This window comes from Cladophialophora carrionii (genome assembly GCF_000365165.1).
Source record: "Cladophialophora carrionii CBS 160.54 unplaced genomic scaffold supercont1.1, whole genome shotgun sequence".
NCBI classification, from domain to species: Eukaryota; Fungi; Ascomycota; class Eurotiomycetes; order Chaetothyriales; family Herpotrichiellaceae; genus Cladophialophora; species Cladophialophora carrionii.
Window position 1 is genome coordinate 568,054 of NW_008481816.1, and position 18,963 is coordinate 587,016.

At 54.6% G+C, this 18,963-nt stretch overlaps 4 protein-coding genes across 4 annotated transcripts; 2 read left to right on the forward strand and 2 right to left on the reverse strand.

Moving 5' to 3' along the window:
- Positions 1-107: 107 nt before the first annotated feature.
- G647_00209 (tRNA pseudouridine(38-40) synthase) lies at positions 108-2,180 on the forward strand (the record flags this gene model as incomplete). The annotated part of the gene is made up of 3 exons (XM_008723612.1): positions 108-358; positions 418-618; positions 677-2,180. The coding sequence occupies 3 exons, from the start codon at positions 108-110 to the stop codon at positions 2,178-2,180; spliced, it is 1,956 nt and encodes a 651-aa protein (XP_008721834.1).
- A 594-nt stretch (positions 2,181-2,774) lies between these two features.
- Positions 2,775-3,989, forward strand: G647_00210 (uncharacterized protein; the record flags this gene model as incomplete). The annotated part of the gene is made up of 1 exon (XM_008723613.1): positions 2,775-3,989. The coding sequence occupies one exon, from the start codon at positions 2,775-2,777 to the stop codon at positions 3,987-3,989; it is 1,215 nt and encodes a 404-aa protein (XP_008721835.1).
- A 49-nt stretch (positions 3,990-4,038) lies between these two features.
- G647_00211 (uncharacterized protein) lies at positions 4,039-7,701 on the reverse strand (the record flags this gene model as incomplete). Its single annotated transcript, XM_008723614.1, has 1 exon — positions 4,039-7,701. One exon carries the CDS (start codon positions 7,699-7,701, stop codon positions 4,039-4,041), a length of 3,663 nt encoding a protein of 1,220 aa, XP_008721836.1.
- Positions 7,702-10,563: 2,862 nt separating this feature from the next.
- Positions 10,564-17,599, reverse strand: G647_00212 (uncharacterized protein; the record flags this gene model as incomplete). Its single annotated transcript, XM_008723615.1, has 4 exons — positions 10,564-11,307; positions 11,361-17,117; positions 17,180-17,350; positions 17,414-17,599. 4 exons carry the CDS (start codon positions 17,597-17,599, stop codon positions 10,564-10,566), a joined length of 6,858 nt encoding a protein of 2,285 aa, XP_008721837.1.
- Positions 17,600-18,963: the final 1,364 nt, after the last annotated feature.

Sequence of the window (18,963 nt, forward strand, 5' to 3'; positions counted from 1 at the left end):
TGGAGAAAGCTTGAGAAATCAAAATTCTTGAAGTGCGCTCTGAGTCGCGCTGTGATCTGTTCGCTCACTCTCGCACCCGCTCATTTCATGCTCTACAAGTCGCCAGTATGGAGACTGGCGTTCCGCAAGCCGCCGCGCCGGGTGCGCCCACGGCCTCTCCGGCCGCGAATGGGAACGTGGCCTCCGATCCCTCGCCCCAGCGTGAAGGACACGGCGAGACCGCCCAACTTCGTGACCAGGGACGACATCCTCCAGATGCAGGACGTGCGGATCAGAATGATGCTGCGCGGGGAGGAGGCAGAGGTGGTCGAGGAGGTCGTCCGGGCAAGAAGAGAGATATGGGGAGGAAGGAGTGGGCGTAAGTTGACCTCTCCCTCCACGTGCTGTGGTCTGGTGTTTCAGGACTGACTGGCTAAGTAAGAACAAAGTAGACAAGCGGCAGCGGAACGAGGATGAACAGGCCGCGAAGCGGCAACGGCTCGACCGAGGCGAATCCGAACTACCCATCTATGCGACCAAATTTAGCGACGAAGTACTCGCCGCTGAGGAGAGACGGCCGAAGAAGAAGGTCGCCGTGCTGATCGGATATGCCGGCACAGGCTACAAAGGAATGCAGCTGTAGGCTCCTGGCAACAACACTGGCGGGGCTGGTGGTCTCGAGCTAATGGCATCCCAGGACGCACGATCAAAAGACCATCGAGGGCGACCTCTTCCAAGCGTTCGTGGCTGCGGGAGCCATTTCCAAGGCCAACGCCGACGATCCCAAGAAATCGTCCTTTGTCAGATGCGCGCGGACGGACAAGGGCGTCCATGCCGCCGGCAACGTCATCTCGCTCAAATTGATCGTCGAAGACGACGATGTGGTGGAGAAGATCAATCAAAACCTGGCGCCGCAGATCCGAGTATGGGGGTTTGAACGGACGAATAACGCTTTCAGTGCCTACCAGCTGGTGGACTCGAGGATATACGAGTATTTGATCCCCACACACAGTTTCCTACCGCCACATCCGACCAGTTTCCTGGGCCGAAATTGCGACGAGTGGGCCGAGAAGAAGGGAGACCAAGAAGAATACAGGAAGAGACAAGAAGAGGTCTTGGGGTATTGGGAGAAGGTAGACGAAGAGATGATCAAGCCCATTCTCGCAGAGTATGATCCAGAAATCCAAGATATACTGGAGAAGGCTTTATGGATGAAAGGAATTGAACCTGCTGGAGGCGAGGCAGCTGTGGCCGACCCATCTGATACTGAAATTGCCGACAAGGGGCTTGAGCCCGAGCTGGCAAAGAATACTTCCGCAGGCGAGACCGTGGACAAAGATGATACCATGCAGGCTGACGCATCCACGAAGACTTCATCGGACACGACCGAGAAACCCAAGACCTCGCGCCGTCAAATCCTGGACGAAGCCGTGAAACGTCTCCGACAAGCCTATATCACCGCGAAACGCGCCTATCGTATCCCTCCCGAGCGGCTCGACCGCATCCAAGATACACTAGACCTCTTTGTCGGCACCCGAAACTACCACAATTACACGGTTCAAAAGACGTATAAAGATCCCAGCGCCAAGCGCGTGATAAAATCCTTCGTCGTCAACAAGACGCCCATTCTCATCAACGGCACAGAGTGGTTGAGCATGAAAGTCCACGGCCAGAGCTTCATGATGCACCAGATCCGCAAGATGGTCGGCATGGTAGCGCTCGTGGTGCGTTGCGGATGCGATCCGAACCGACTGCGGGAGAGTATGGGTCCCGCTCGACTCTCCATCCCCAAAGCCCCCAGTCTGGGACTCCTGCTCGAACGACCGGTCTTTGACTCGTACAACAAGCGCGCGAAGGACAGCCTGGGTAAAGAACCCATTGATTTTGACCGGTACAAAACCGAGATGGATCAGTTCAAGCAAGAACAGATCTACGAGCGTATGTATCGTGACGAGGAAAAAGAGAACGTCTTTGGAAACTTCTTCAATCATGTGGATAACTTTCCTAGCGAGACGTTCTTGTTCGTCACGAGTGGTGGAATTGAGGCCACGACCATGAAGCCGCTGGTTGGATGGGTCGAGAAAGGTCAAGATGACAAGAAATTGGAAGACGCTCTGGTGGAGAAGGAGATGAACATCGATGCCGAGGATGGGGACAGCGATGTCGATGATGTCAAGGATGAGCATGGGAATGAGGGATAAGCCTGAACGTGAGCGTGAGCGTTGAGGTTGACTGTCCTGGGTCGCTATGTACCCGGAAGTTGGAACTGGATCGCAGCTAGGCAGTCGGCACCGTAGACCGAGATCCTGAACTTGACGGATGAGGTGCTTCCATGAAGAAAGGTTGCCCAATTCTGGCGGTACAAGGAAGACATCAATCGAATGATGACTGAGCGTCTACCTGCAGTGCAAGATAGAGTACAGTACTCGTATCCAAGTCGACGGCAGCATCGCCACGAGTTCATATATCAGGCTAACTTGATTTGGCCGGCGGGTGACAGCCTCGTGAGCCTCGTGAGCCTTTTAAGCCTTGTGAGCCTTGTGAGCCTCGTGAGCCTCGTCGTGCGATCTCTTACCAACAGACATGCTGAGTCTGCTATCACCATCAAGTACTAGGTATATGTAACTCTTTTCCTCTGCGTACTATGTACCCAACGTACATCGTGATCGAGTCTCGCTGGGCAAGTCACTTCCTGTCACTTACTTAGCAAGTCCCGCATGCACCGCATAATCCGGGTATATCCAAGCACCTTAATGACCTACCATACATACTGTACATAGGTGATCATCCACAACATGGACATCAACCTCTCGCTCTCGCTATCGCTCTCCCTCCTCCCAATCCTCCTCCTCGCAACACCCACCCCCGTCCCACCAATCCACACACGCCTCGCCCTAACGGGGCTGGGTGCCGGGGCTACTGGTACAGGCCATCGCCATCGCCTATCTTACTACCTCTCACTCTGCATCTCAGCCCTCACGCTATGTCTCGGCCTCCAAACGCCCCTCAATCCCACTGCGCTCAACCAGGGCGAATATCCCGCCTGCGCGGCCCTCACGACGGGATACGTCTTCCGGGTCGAGAATGCTGCGACCGTGGCGTTCCTGCAGAAGATGACCCGCACGGGATGGCTTACGCGCTTTGTGGTGCGGTCTGTGGGCGATGCCGAGGGTGAGGATGGGACGAAGTCACACTTTCGGTCTGATTCTCAGCCCCGCGGGAGCGGGACTTCATCAAACTCGACCTCTCAACGACGCTCCTCTTCATCACCTCACCTCTCGATGGCATGTCTCCCCACGATAGCTCTCCTCTCATGGATCATATCTTCGACCTGCTCGTCCTCTGACGCCGTGAGGGTCTCACCACCCCTCGTCCTCTCGTTCACGCTACTCCTCCTCTCGCGCGTCCTCGCGACAATAGCCTTCCTCGAACGCACACGCACACGCGCCAATCCCCAATGGCACGGCGCCCCCGAGCCAGGCGTACCAGGCGACTTGCTCATCCTGCTCTCAGAGGACCGCTGGGCCAGGATGACGGGCCCGGTCGACGATCTCAAAGCCGTGACGTCGGGACGGTGGCTCGCCTGCCGTAGGAGCGAGGGGCCTGCACCACGCGTGCTGTCCCTACCCGTGCTCATGGGCTGTTTGGACTGGATGGCCTCGATGATGGTGTGGATGGCGGTCGTGGCGCTGGGCGGGGCAAGCGATCTCGAGAAGGCGACGCTTGTCGGGGCGGTGATTGCGGGGCATTTGATTCTCGTGTATGAGAACGCGAGGGCTGAGGAGCTGGTCATGAATGGGCGCATCGTCAGGGTGGCCAAGGCGCCAGACGCCCTGAAGAGGTATGCGCGCCGATTGGACATGGCCGAGGAGCTGATCAGGGAGGTGGGAAGGGGTGATTTTGCGGTTCGGTTGGGCATGATCAATCCGGAGCAAGTTCAGGGGATGGGAAAGGACCACGGCAACGACGACGACAACGATGAAACGCGAAATGAGGTGGTGACCATGTAGAACAAGTAGCTTTCTTTTTGCCCACACGCGTGGCCATCTACTGTAGGCACTAATTCTCAATCTCGAACTTTGTCCGAACACCCATTGCCGCGAGCTCCACGTCTAGATACCTGAGTACGCCTGGCACGCTGACGACAGTCGTGTTATCGCCGCCCACGAACTTCCGGCCGGCGCCGTCCTCCCAAACTGTCATCTTACTGTCTTCGAACGTTGCTTGTCTGGCACAAGCCCGACATCTCACCATCCCACTGGGCTCCAGTCGGCCTCCTTTCTTGCCGGCCGTGAACTGATTCGGCACCATCATGGTACTCAGAAAACTGCCGCAGGATCGGCACACCCAAGCGCGAGTCTTGTCACTGCAGTCCATAAGACGATCTTGAAGCAGGTATGCACACCCGTGGGCAATCAAAGAGTCACGCTCCATCTCACCGACGCGAATTCCACCACCTTTGCTTCTGCCTTTGATGGGCTGGCCGTGCAGCGCGTTGACCGGGCCTGTCGTACGCACTTGGAATTTATCGCTGACCATGTGCCTCAGCCGTTGATAATACACCACACCAATGTAGATGTCGGCTGCAAACTCCTTGCCAGTGATGCCACTGTACATGGGCTCGTTGCCATAAAAGTTGTACCCAGCCTGGCGGAGTTGGTCGCCGAAGAAGTTGCCGGCGGTGTTGTCTTCGTCGAAAGAGAAGGGCGTGCAATCTTGCGCAAGACCGTGGAGAGCCCCCGACTTGCCGGCAAGAGATTCGACGAACATGCCAATCGTCATTCGAGACGGGAAAGCGTGGGGATTGATGATGACATCCGGCTGGATCCCAGACTCGCTAAAAGGCATATCTGCACTTGGCCAAAGCATAGACAAGACTCCTTTTTGGCCGTGCCTAGAGGAGAACTTGTCTCCAATGATGGGTCGTCTGGGTATCCGATACTTGATGCTGATGGCTTGACACGGCTGATCTCCACTTTCAGCGCCAATCAGCCGTATCTGGTCAATATATGCTTCCTCGGCATCCTTGTATTTGAAGTACATGGTGTTGCCGTCTAGGTTCTTGAGCTTGCCTTCCGAGGGATCGAACATGACCGTGTGGTAGGCCAATACTATCGAGCCCTCCCCGACCTTGGTCCCAATAGCTGGTAAACCGTCAGGGTCCAAAGATTTAACAGCCTCGGGCGATATGTTCGGATCACCATCAGCAAAACCAAACAGTGATTTGATCTCGGTCTTGGACCGTGTTGAACGCTGATCCTCGTTGAGCTTGTAGACCTTTGTTTTGTAGATGACTCCATCGCCGAAGCCTCGCTCGTGGGACGATTTGTTGATGATCATTGCGTCGTCCATGTCATAGCCGGTGTATGAAATGACCGCGACCACGGCATTCATACCGTTAGGAAAGTTATCGAGACCATATTCATTGTACAGTGGAGGCCGGACCACAGGAGTCTGGCCGGTTTGCAGCAGGTACGCTTTGTTGTCTGTCCGACACATCAGGTTTGACGATGGAGTCCCCATAGCCTGCTTGCTCATCTGGCACTGATACATGTTGCGAGGCGACTGATTGAAGTCGGAGAAAGGAGTCATGTTGGCGAGAATGGAAAGAATATTAGTGGGTTTGAACTCGATATGAGTTGTTAGGTTCGGGATGATGTCGGCTTCGACGCAAGCGATATTCATGTATTGTTGCTCGAAGGGGCCAACGTAGTCAAGCTTGTCTGAGGGGATGTATTTGACAGGCCGTAGCATCCTCGAGGGATCCGAAAAGAGATATAAGCCGGGATAGAGCCCACCATTCGAGGTGGGAATGTACCCTATTTCCAGCTCGTTCGGGATGTTGTGAGCACCATTGACCTTCCAGTGCCGAAGCAACTGTGCAATCTCTCTTGCTCTCTTCGCGGGGCAGTAGCCCAGTATCCTGCCGTCAAGTTGGACTGAAAGGCCATCATTAAGGGCCATTGGTGCAGTCGGAGAGAGTCCCATTTGCGCAACGGCTTTCTCAATCGCCGAGGTATCGATTCTCTTGATCTGGACTTGACATTGATGGGCCAAGTGGTTCAATAATCCGCAGGGAGATCCATCGGGTGTATGCACTGGACACAGAAATCCCCAGCTTTCAGGGAGGAGTTTCCGTACAGTGGTTGTCTTCAACTGTGCAAAGAAAGTACCACGGTGTATACACCGAAAGTGGCTGATGAAACGGTAAAAGTTGATCTTTTCGGCGACAATTGTAAAGCCCGAGGTTTGAGACAGATCGAGCCCAGTCTGACTGACCAGGTTACCGGTGGATAGGAAGTATTCTAGCTTGCCGGCCAGGTTTTCGTTCGTTCTTCTGACAATTTTGGGAAGGAAATCGGCCTCAAATGACGGGTCTGAAAACTGAGCGCCATTCTTTATCCTCGACCATTCTCGAGCCGCAGCACCAATACCGACCAGCCACTCGTAGATGTTCTCTTTCAAGATCATACCGTAGAGGAAACCGCCAAGCAGAATCTCTTGACTGGAGACTGCGTCAGGATTATCGAGAGCGCAATCGCCCGCTGCGAGAGCATAGAGCTTCCGGATCATGAACAAAAGCAGCTGGAATTTGTCGTTGTTCTGAGATGGTCTCACGTCGACGTTACCAAGATGGGGCAGCACAACCTTTCTCAAGAACTCCTCACCCACTTTCTCGTCAGGGATGGTGATGGGCTGCATTAGGACAGGCCTGAATTTTTCTCCGAGATATGCCAACGTCTGTTGCCTCGTTTTCAGATTGTACGCCTTGTAAGTCCGCAAGAGGAGCTCAGTTCTGTCGGCAACGAACGAACTGGGCGCCTTTCTGGACGAATTCGAGCCAATAATACCTTCGGCAATTTCGCGGTCATTGGTGTCCACCAAAGCTTTGAGAATCATAACCACCGGGACCAGATATTCATTCTTCCTCCACGAGAATCTGAAAGTGACATTTCCGTCGGTCAGGTAGTGAAGGACATTGGTCTGCGAGGTCTGATCGGGTCTCACTGATCGGATTTGCATGGCGAGCTTAGAGAAGGTCGGCCCTCTCGCTTGAAAGGCATTTCGCGAAATGGCCATGGGATAGTTCCTCCTCGGAGCAATCAGCATGCGAATCAGCTTCTCATTGCCGTTGACGATGAAGTAGCCGCCCAGCTCCTCTGCCTCTTCTTTGTGGCGGACCATCTGAACTGGGGAGAACTTTTCAAGATGACATTTATTGGACCGCAGCATAATCGGCATCTGCCCGAGATCTCGCACCGATTCCTGCCATTCTCCATTGTTCACTCTGTACTGAAGCCTGGCTTTTAACCGTCCTCGGTAGGACGCATGGCGCTCTCGGCATTCTGCGGGGTAGATGTTCCGGTCTTCGATGGCGAACTTGTTGGACGGAGGTAATGTCGGTTTTTCGAGGATGACCTCTGTCACACGAAGGTCGAGCTTGTTGTGGTGAATGCTTTTGCTGGGATTCCGGACATCTCCATCGACCACAGTATAGGTTCCAATATCTTTCAACCCAGCATCTATAAGACCCTCATCCCACAGGGCATTGAATGCGTCGACGTGCGGTTTGACGGCGGCTTGAAGCGCAGGATACGCACTGCGATCTTTTGGGGTGTGTCTGAAGAGCTTATGGCGACGGACCGTGTCGTACTCGACCGACCAATTGGTTTTTGACTTGGTCCTAGTCTGTATCGTGGTAGCGGTAGTGGTCGCGGACATGGTGTTGGACAGCCAGCGTGGCTGCTCACATTGCGCACCTTGAAGAGAGGCGCACTCGAGGCGGTAGAAAATGGAGTCTGAAAAAGTTCTAAAGGTAGACTCCGCAGGCCGTTATCGATAAGCCAGCCTCGCAGCCTCGCAGCCTCGCAGCCTGACAGAGAAATAGCCCTAAGCCCTAAGAGGACTAGTCAGGAACCACCCAGGCTGAAGGACCCCGAGCGTCCTTCTGTCTAGCACCAGCATCCAGTGACCATCGTTCCATGAGCTTGCCAAATCTCCCTCCGTGAATGCCCCCATCGAAAAACGGGGAAAGTGGAATATGGGCACCGCTTTCCAACAATCTGTTGCCCATGATCCTCGTATTTTCCTGGTCGTTGTTCGCAACGGCGCTGGTGGCTGAGTACTGACGCTTCACCGAAATGGTCTTCACGACTCCCTGCTCGTGTCCCAGGCATGCTTTGCACACCGCCCCACGCCTCGAGACAGCCTGATTTGACGTCGGGATGCATGTGTACACTAGACAGGGAACTCGCAGATTGGCAGGTACCAAATCCTAATGCAGCGTGTTGCAGCACAGCGAGTTCTGGCCTCGCTTCGGCTGCTCTTGTGCCTTTGCGGTGTCTATTGGTGAATGGATGCAGGAACTTTGCAAGCTGCCGCCTGGCACATGTAACCCTGTCATCATTCGCTCAGGTACGGAGTACTTCTTTCTCTCCTTGCATGGGCTTCTCCAGATTCAGCCAGACATGAAGTAAGTCCAAGTGATCCTCTCGTCCAGGGCAGTGCAAGGCAAGGGCATCAAACTGCCCTCCTGACTACGCAGTACTTGAGAATCTGCACTCCGAGGCCAGAAGCGTTCATCAAGCATCTTTGCGGGTGATACTGTCCACGGTGGGTATAAATGCTGGCGTGCCCGAACAGGACGAAGAAGAAGACGATGAAAAGTACTTTGTAGGCAACTCGATCAGAACCGATTTCATTCTGCGCATCCTTTTTCATCGCCCTTACGCCTTTTGGGTCCGTGGCCCCTCACACCAGCAACGCAGAGTCCAGTATGCCCTCGGTCATAGAGGCAGTGTGCCGCAACACGCAAGATCTCACGATCCCCGATGTCGTGACAGGAAACGGTGTAAGGCGCCACCTGACCCCAAGACCCTGTCATTGTTATGATTGTCCCTGACGCCCACCAAACCCCAACCCCCTGCTGGAGGAGACCTGAATCCCCCGAGAAAGAGCTTGCCAGCCGACGCCGCTAAATGCTCCGGCTATATCGCTGTCGGGATCTTGGCAGCCCAAACTACCGCCATCATCATGATCATCCATCATTTTGTGCCGCAACAGGAGTTGCGCAAACAGGCCACTGAAGCCGGCGTGGTCCTGGCTGAAGGGGGGTCTGGGCGTTTGGCATGATCGTGGGCATGTGGGCGTGGTTGAGTGTCTCTGTGGAGTTTATATGTGTCTATGCCTGTGAGTTATTACTGAGTATTAAGTAAGTACTCTACTTGTCCCCCAGCCAGCGGTCCGAAAGGGCTGCAGAGCAGAGCAGGCCAAGATCAAGTCCAACTTCAAGTCCAAATCACTGATCTTCTCTACATGTACAGATGGAGAGCCCGCCGAACTGGAAGGCCGCTTGCCACACACACACCCTCGGAGGATCGTAGGCAGCACCCTCCAATCACTTAGTAGCACTCCGACAGCGGGAGCAGCGTCGTCCACGGGCGATCCTGTATAAGACAAGAGTACATTATATTAAGTACAGTGGGCACTAGTGGTACATTCATTATCAAGTACCTCAAGTAGACGTACTTTACTGTAGTAAGACGTCCTACCGAGCTGCCTGCTGCAGGGGGGAAAAAAAGCACATCGACTGACCGGACGGCCAGGAGTGTTTTCAAACTTCTCACTGCCCACTGCTCACTGCCCACTGTTTGCTGCCCACCAACTGCTCAAGGGAACAAATCGTCCCAGCGGGCGTGGCCTTGGTAGATAAGTAGAGGCCGTATGGCCGATCGCCAGCAGCTAAAGACACGCACGCACGCAGCGGCAGTTGCTGCTGCAGCACGGTCCTCGAGTCGAGTTGGTAGAGAGGAAATTCAGGCGGGTTCCCATTTTGCATACAATCCCCGTCGCATACAGTAAAATCAGGTATGTTTAACCGCGGATACTGACTGTCCATACATAGTACCCCAAGGTGGGGAAGAACTACAGGAACACCACTAGCAAGTACTTACCCAGTAATTACTCCGTACACATAAGTCACGGAGTTCCTGGAGCCTATGTATGTAGTTCACACCCTCACGGCAAGGGTGCGCCATTCTGCATGTACTGTAGCCCCCATCCCCGTCCCACTGCATCTGTGTTGGAAGTTCGCCCAGTCTTCTGGAGGATTCTTCAGCGCAGTACGGGAGTACTCCGTACTTTCCAGAGAAAGACCGATGCCTATATACCGTGTATGTACTAAGTACATATCTACAGTAGGTAGTTATGTATGCCTGGTACTGTGCATATGGGCATCAGTCTCGACCGTCACTCACCCCTGAGGGCTGTAGAGTGTATCACTTTCAGAGTGCCGTGGATAAGCACAGTTCTAGGCAATGACTTGGGTGACCGCAAAGTCGTGGGACTCGGAGCAATGGGCTTTTGAACCTTTTTCATTGGCAACGCAAGGATACAAGTACAAAAACACGAAAACAAAGGCAATAAAAAGCATACTTGCTCGACACGCCTTGGTTGACCAAACCCATTGAACCAAAAAGCACCTTTAAAACTTCAATCGCCTCATAATTTCTCTGGCGTTCAGTTTCGCTTCCACATCCAGGTCGATCCATCGTCACATCTATACATTTTAACACCACCACGCCCTCATGCACCGGTCAAGTACTTGACCAGTTGCTCCCTCTCGCTCGTGGGCACGAGGCTCAACACCTCGCGGACACCCTTCAATCCACCCTCCTTGTTACCCATCAACAGCTCTGCGACGCGCTTGCTGACCGCCTCGGTCTTGACGGCGTCGATCTTGGCGTACACTTCCTTTCGGTGGCTCTCGTACCACTCAGCGACCTTGCGATCGTCCTTGTCGAATTCGACATCCAACAAGCCAGACCAGTTCTTCAGCATGGCAAGGTTCTGTTCTCTCTGGGTCGAGGGGGTGGTCGTGGCAGGAACGACACCACCGGCTAAGCTGCTGTTCAGCTTCTTGAGGAGAACTTCCTCGGACAACCTTCTTCGGAGACGCCAGTAGAAGAATCGTCGAGCGTTCTTCCATTGTAGGGGCATGCGGATTGTGCCCTTGGCCTCCATGCGGCCCGCGCGATCGTGGAGATCGGCGAACTGAAGCGCGATCTGCTGGTAGATGGGTCCGAGGAGTTGCTCACGCTCGGTCATCTTGGCCTTGATGGCGTTGAGCTGATCAGCGCTCAAGTTCTTCGCAAGGGATTGCTGCTTGAGCCGAGCATATTCAGGGTCCAGGCGAGCCATGGTCTCCAGCTGTCTCTCCTTGCGGTACTTGATGCCAACAATACCCTCAGGCTCCAAGACACCACCGCGAGACTCGATATCGGCGTACATTTCCATCTGTTCAGGGTTGATGGTAGGATCAACGACGACCTGAAGAACGTGTTAGTATCAAATTGGGACGACGAAGTTGAAGCAGCACTTACCCATGATCCACCACGAAGCTCACCGAAAGGAGGAATGTAGACGAACACTGGCTGCTCGTACTTGGTGAGAGCGTCAACGATATAGGAACCGTACTTGAGCACCTCGTTGTACATGTCTCGTTGACCACCAGAGAAACCACGCCAGTTCGCTAGGATCATGACGGGAAGTTGTTCACCATAGTTGAAATCTCGGAGGGCTTGTGCGGTCTTGAAGGCCGAGTTGGGGAACCACACACCACCAGCTTCCTGCACAACCGTCTCCATCGAATCGGCGTTGGCAGGATCGGCAGGGCTGACGTTCTCGACCGTACGAGTCTCGACCGCGATGACACCCATGGGGATGCCGCCCAGGCGAGCACGACCGACAACGACTGTCCGCGCCCAGCCGCCGAGGGCTTCCTGGAACGAGTCCTTGTCGAAGAGTCCAGACAAGAAGCCCTCTTCGTCCTCCTGGCCACCAATGAGATGTCTCACGTCGTAAGGTCCCTTTGGTGGGTAGAAAGTGATATCCCGATCCCAAGTATCCGAAGGAGGGCTGACCGGAACTGGCTGGCCCTTCTTGTCGGGAACGAAGGACAGCCAGTCGACAATCTTCTCTACTCCCTGGAAGTCATCGCTTGCGACCATGTGGGAGACACCGTTCTTGTACATGATCTGAGTGCCACCGAGTTGCAAGTTGGATGTGTAGACTTCCTTGCCCAAAACCTTGTTCAGGGCGGGAGCACCGGTGAGGATGATTGGCTGACCCTCAATCTGGATGGCACGCTGACCCAGACGAACGAGGTAAGCACCAATGCCTACAGACCGGCAGGTGACAAGAGTGAGCGTGAAGATGTCCTCGTAAGCCTTCGAAGTCGCGCCGGCGATGAGGCCAGAGCCACGCAAGCATTCAACACCTAGACCGTCTTTGGCGCCGACGATGGTGGTGATCTTGTGTCGCTCCTCTCCATCTTCGACGACCTTCTCGGTGAGAATTTCCGTCTTGCTGAGCAATTCTCTCTTCTCGGGCGTCAAGTACAGGTACTTGAAGCCGGAAGATGGGTTCGACTCGTCGTTCCAGGCAACTGAGAAGTGAGGAATGAGCTCTTCAGCCATGCCAATACGAGCGCCGGAGTTGGCGGACAGGTAGATCCGGGGGATGCCAAGTTTGCGGGCATACTCAGTGCACTTGTTGAAGAATTTGTCTTCGAGAGGTCCGAAAGAACCGATCTGGAATGTGATGTCGTTGGCGATGATGACAACCCTTCTGCCTCTTGGGTATTCCGGGGTTTTGGCAGTGAAGACCCAGCCGACCATACCACAAGTATTGGTACCAGGCTCGCGAGAGACCTCGGCCAGGTTATCGGAATCATCCAGGATGAGCTCATTATACTCCAGGCAGTTTCCGACCTCGGGCCTGGATTCAGCGAGAGGCGCATGCTTGGCGATAGCCTTGGCCCAGCTGTTCGAGATTGCTTGTCTGAACAGTTCGGGGAAGTCGTAGACATATTGGGTACCCATGAGATGAGCCTTGTAACGCTTCGGCTGCAACCACTCCTTTGTGGGATAAGGAGTGGACACAGGGCGAAGGTGCATGGAGCCGACCTTGGTGGTACCGCCGATACTCTCAAACACCCACTCTCCATTGCGAGCCTTCTTCTCAACATACGACTCAACCTGGACGACGTAGCCAGAAGTGTTCGTGATGACAACTCGAAGAGGGTATGGCAGCCCAGATTCGGGATCCGTGCACAGAATTCTGATCTCCGCGCCAGTGACGCGGAGACGAAGGAAGCGGCGGGAAAAGCGTTCCAAGAAACCGGCAATCTGCTCCTCAACATCCTTGGGCTGCAGGTTGAATACTGGGGTAAAGTTGATGAAGATGTGGTTGAGATCGGAGTTATTGTTGCCAATGATCTCAAGTGCGTCGCAGATGTCGTTGACGAGTCGGTCGGTCTCTGCGATCAAGTACTCAGCAGTGGGAATCTCATCCTTGAGGCGGCCTGGTCGAACAACAGCGCGAGTGAAGTAGCGCTTGTCCACAACCTTGTCTCGATCATCGCCCTTGCCGACGGCCTCGTAGATGTGGATATTTCGGTTCTCTGTGAATACCGGACGGATCTTGAATTTGGACAATCTGCCGAGCTCCAGCTGGAAGGCTGTTGCGGGCTCGTTGTGACGGATGCTAGCATCCTCCTCGTAACTCGGTCCACGGAATGTGAAGTAGCCAGGATAAGTACCTTCCTTGTGCCCACAAATGAAGGTAATGCGACGAACCCTGCGGGCCAGAAGCTCCGACTTGTACTCGTTTACGATGCTTTGTACGCGCTCGAGAATCTCGGGATCACTCAAAGACTCAATGTCGCGGATGGCGATGTTGCAGACATTGGTCAGCTCGACTTCATCCGATTTTTGTGGAGGCCGTCTCTGGCTGTCGAGTGTCGGCATGAGATGTTGTCCGGTATTTGAACGCTTCTCCGCTGTACCCTTGGGAAAAGCCTCAAGCGCGCGGGCGAGGCACTCATCAACTTCATCGAGGTAATGGCAAGGAGCAATGACACCTCTGCGAGTTGGCTCGTCCTCCCCTTGTAGTTTGTTCAGGTAGGAGAGGTCGCTGACAGAAGCAATACGCTTGAACTGATTGCCGTTCTGGGAAGGCGTCGCCTGTCCCGATGGATAAGAGGACGCCAGGGGTAGGCCGAATTCTGTTTGTCCGACTTTGCGGAGGATGAAGTCCCACGAGAGAAAGAAAGGGGGGTCGACATCGTTGTGATACTCGACCTCCTTGACAGTGTATGCACGGTAGGCGCGTCGCACATACACCTCAAGAGCAGCGAGACCAACCCAAGGGTCGTGATGGGCAAAGAAGAGCGGCAAAACGTCGAACACAGTATACCGAGAGTCGACCACTTCTCTCAATACATCGAGATCTGGCTCCCTATGCTCCCATCCGGTTTCTCCGTATTTGGACTCCACGACCGACGACTTGAGGATGTGCTCCATCTGGGAAGCTCTTTCCTCAAGCGAAGGCAGGGCGCACAGGATGAGCAACTCACGAGCCTTGATGGTGACCTTGGCAGTCGCACGAGAGTCGAGCTCCGTAAGTCGTCGGAGGGCAGGTCTGAAGTACTTCGCAACGTTGCCCACATTCGGCTGGTTCGGTCGGTACAGATCCAGGATGGCGACAATCAGATTGTTCTTTGCAGATACGCGAGTGTGGGACAAGACAGTCCAAACAACCGAGAGGATATCGTCCTTGTGCTGCTCTCGAAGTTTCAAGATGACATCCTCATCTCTGGGGGTACCAGAAGCGAAGAGCTTCTCAACTTGATAATACTGATCAATGAAGCCAGTAAAGACATTGAACTCGTGGACCTTGAGTCCATCCGCATATCTGGCCGTGACGTCCTCGAGAGGCGCCAAAGTGGTATGAAGCGCAGCTCCGTCACTCGCAGACATGTTATCCTCGATGAACTTGTTGATAGCCTTCTGGAGTTGCTTAGCTGGGAACTCGGCGTGGCGAGAGGCCGCGCGCTCCACAATCTGCACGAGTTGGGCATCCAGCTTCTGGGGGGTTCTCGAGTGCAGAGCAGACGATCGAGCGGCCCATTCGCCGTAGGGCAGCTCTGGATCTCTCAGAACTTGCACCAGCTCCTTGAGGGTGGAAGCCATGATGACTTGATTGTCAAAGCCCATGAGAATGTTATGGAGAATGCCCGTGAGAAGGGCGAATCGCTGAGGCGGCTTGTTACCGACAACCTGAGGCGGCCCCAGATCAGGCAGCTGGCCGGTAAATGTCTCGGCGGTCTTGACTCTGGAGGGGTCATCGAGAGCTAGTATACCCAGGATGTCGCCACCCTCGAGAGTAGCTCCCGGCTGCTTGATAAATTGCACAACACCGTCTTCTTGTGCGATCAGAGGCATGTACATCTTCATGACTTCAACCTCAGCGAAGGCTTGACCGGCTTTCACATGGGCACCATTTTCGACGGTGAATTTAACGAGCTTGCCAGGAGAAGGTGTTCGCAGCTGAGTGGGGTCGTTCTCCTGCTCGAGCAAGCAGGTCTTGCTGTCAACGCTCAGACGGATAGCAGTGGGCTCCTCCTTCCAGTACAAGCTGTGGGATCGGCCCGCAACGAGCATCAGCAGTCCGCCATCAGCAAGGGATCGGATGCCCACAGAGCACTTGGAGCCGTTGATGAAGATGTGATAGCTATCAAGACTTGATCGAGTGACGGTGAACTTGTATCGCTGACCTTCGTAGATGAAATCGACAGGGAAGACCGTCTTGAGGACATCCTTGGAGGGCACTTGACCCTTCTCGAGGCCTTTGCGGTATTCCGTAATGCATGCTTCACTGGCAATATGAGCTTTGGTGACAGCCCCCGCCAGGATCGCAAGCATTTGGTCCGGCCGGTCGGCAGTCAGCTTCTTGGTGATCAGCTGGTCGAGCCATCCAGTGGTGATTGTGTTGTCTTCAAATGCAGGCGTTTCCAGGAGTTTGATGAGGTATTCAATGGTGGTTCTAAAGTCACCACGGATGCTCAATTCTTTGAGGGCAACAACCATGTGTTTTCGGGAAGCCGCTCGGTTCTCGCCGTAAGCGAAAATGTGACCGAACTGACTGTCGGAGAAGCTGTGAATGCTGGATGCCGAGGAGACGGAGAAATAACCCCAGACATTTGAGCTCGACCGGAAGTTGAGGTCATGCATGGTACCGCTCGAGGGTTTGAAGCCTTCGCCAGGATCCTCGGAAGTGATACGGCAGGCTGTGCAGTGACCCTTTGGTCTAGGTCGTCGCTGGGTCTTCAGACTGGCCTCCGACTTGAATTGGAAATCAATCTCGGTCGAGGTATGCGGGTCGACTCCGTACAACAAGCGAATGTCACGGATGCGGTGGAGAGGAAGACCCATGGCAACCTGGAGCTGAGCAGCGGGAATATTGACACCGCTGACCATTTCGGTGGTAGGATGTTCGACCTGGAGACGAGGGTTCAGCTCCAGGAAGTAGAACTTGTTGTCCGAGTGCGAGTACAGCCATTCCACGGTACCGGCAGAGACGTAACCGACCAATTCACCTAGTCGGACCGCCGCCGCCTCCATCTCGTGGAGGGTCTCTTGGTTGGCAATCGTGACAGGTGCCTCTTCGATGATCTTCTGATGTCGTCGCTGGACGGAACAATCTCTGCCGAAGATGGAGATGTTGTTGCCGTACTGATCAGCCAACAGTTGGACTTCCAAATGCCGGGCGTTTCCGGCCAGCTTCATGATGAAGATGGGAGAACCGGGAATTTCGTTGGCCGCAGCATTGTAGAGCTCCACAAACTGGGATTCATCGTCGACTTTTCGGATACCCTTGCCGCCACCACCTTCTGAGGCCTTCACCATCACTGGGAAGCCGATCTTCCGCGCGGCTTCGAGACCCTCTTGTGGCGAATGTACGCACCCCTTGTCGTAGACATCGTCTCTGACAGTCACAATGCCGTCCTGGTCGATTTCCACCTCGTCGACACCCTCTCCCGACCAGGGAATGCAGGGCACCTTCGCATGCTGGGCGACAATTGTGGAGGAGATCTTGTCACCGAGAGATCGCATCGCGGAGCCCGGGGGGCCGATGAAGATAATCTTCTTGGGAGAGGCTGCGAGGGATTCGGGTAGTTTCGGGTTTTCCGAGGCGTGACCCCAGCCAGCCCAGACTGCGTGGACGTTCATGCGCTCGGCAATATCGACAATCAATTCAACGTTCGCGTAGTTGTTGTTGTTTGTGCCTCCGGGCACCTGTCAAGCAATGTCAGCCACCGCTGCCTTCTCTTTCTGCGTGTCCTTGCGAGTTCACGTACCTCGACGTATTGATCCGCCATACGGATGTAGTCCGCGTTTGCCTGCAAATCTTCCGGCGTGGCCATGACCGTGAACTGGATGGCCCGCTCGTCGCCGAACATCTCGTAGGCCCATTTTCGTACCGAACGGATTTCCTTGACGGCGGCAATACCGTTGTTCGCGATGAGCACCTAGTTTTGGCGCCGTCAGCTCGCGCCCACAATCGCGGGGAGCTTCCTCAAAAATTGACTTACTGAGGTGATGACGGTGTGACCGTCGTGTGATTGAACAAAGTCCTTGACTTTGCTCGGGGGAGCGTTTTCTAGCTTGTTGGAGCCAATGAAGTGATCGGCCACATTGTGCTTCGCTTGCCACGAACTCGGGGTGCCGTTGGCAAGCGGCTTGGTGCCTTTGACACCGTTGACCGCCGCGGGAGCCATGTTGAGGGGAGGAAGGTCTATCTCATGCAGTTGAAGAGGTCGACTCTTGAGGGAGAACCAGTGTCTCGGTCGAGGGGAGGGCGTTCGATCGAATATGGCTCTGGGGACCGAAATAGGAGACCGGAATTACGCCAATATTACCGATGTCCCAACGCGGAGTCCAAAGTCTATATTGTTGCGGCCTGAGTAAGGAGTGTATCAGGTCGGGGAGAAAGGGGCGAGGATAGTGGTAGAGAAGGGTATGAGGCAGAGGGAGGAGTGAAGTCAGCAACGGAGAGCGAGGAGACACGAAGGCGCAGGGTATATGAAAGCAACGACGTGCTGAGATGTGTCCCTGACACTTTTTGGGCCTTGTTGGATGAAGCCGCAAGAGCGCAAGGGGTTTAGCTGAATCTCTAGGCGGCCCGCAGCCAAACAGCGACTAAAGCGCTCTACCGAGCGTGCATAAGTCTCCCTATTCTGCTCCGGGGGCCATCGATATTTCGCTGTTGGGCGCACCAAAAGTGAATCGCCGAGCAGGGCCTACCGCGAATCCTGGGGGCGTGATTGGCTCCGGGCGGTGCTCAGGCTTGCCACTATCGTCGATCTATTCGCTGAGGCGGTCAACCGCACGCCCGTCGGCGGCCCACAGCAGCTTTTCCCTCCACAAAGCGCCCGAGCTCGCGTCCCCAATGCTCAACTCCAACAGAAATTTTTTCGGTGTTGGCGGCTGCGAGAAATGCGTCCTCGCTTCTTGTTGAGCCAGGGCGAATGACGTCGTCCGTGTCATCATAATTATGCTACGCGATACTATCCGAAGGCCGCCTGCCCTGGTTGCTGAGCGCGAGTTGCGACGCACTCTGATTGCGTGCCCCAAGATCCGCGCGGACGGAAGGAAACAAGTCAACAGATTCCCACGAAATCTGTCGAGCGCTTCTACAGTCAGGCGCACTCAAGTCGGATGGATGGATCCTCTCGTATGTCGTATACAGATGTGTAACCAACAATATATCATTGATCGCGACTATCGTGGCGCTTGTGTATCCATCTCTTATCATCTCTCAGCCTCAGATGGGGTTCAAGACGGTTTAGGGAAGGGCGAGGGCCTGAACCCGAGATCGAGGACTGGACGTGGTTCCCATGGGCGGAGTCCGCCCCAGTCAATCGAACACTTAATTTCGGACTCCGTTTTTGGTAAACCTTCGAGTCCCATTCCACTCAGTCACCGATGACAGAGTCTGATTGGCCGATCTCTCTAGTCGCCGTAATCGCTCGTAGAAGACACGCGAGTGCACTACAAAGGCAAAGGGAGGTGCTGTGCCGGTCGGAAAGCGAAACACATGGCAACGAACCGCTTGGCTGGAGGGCATGAGATTTCTGCTACG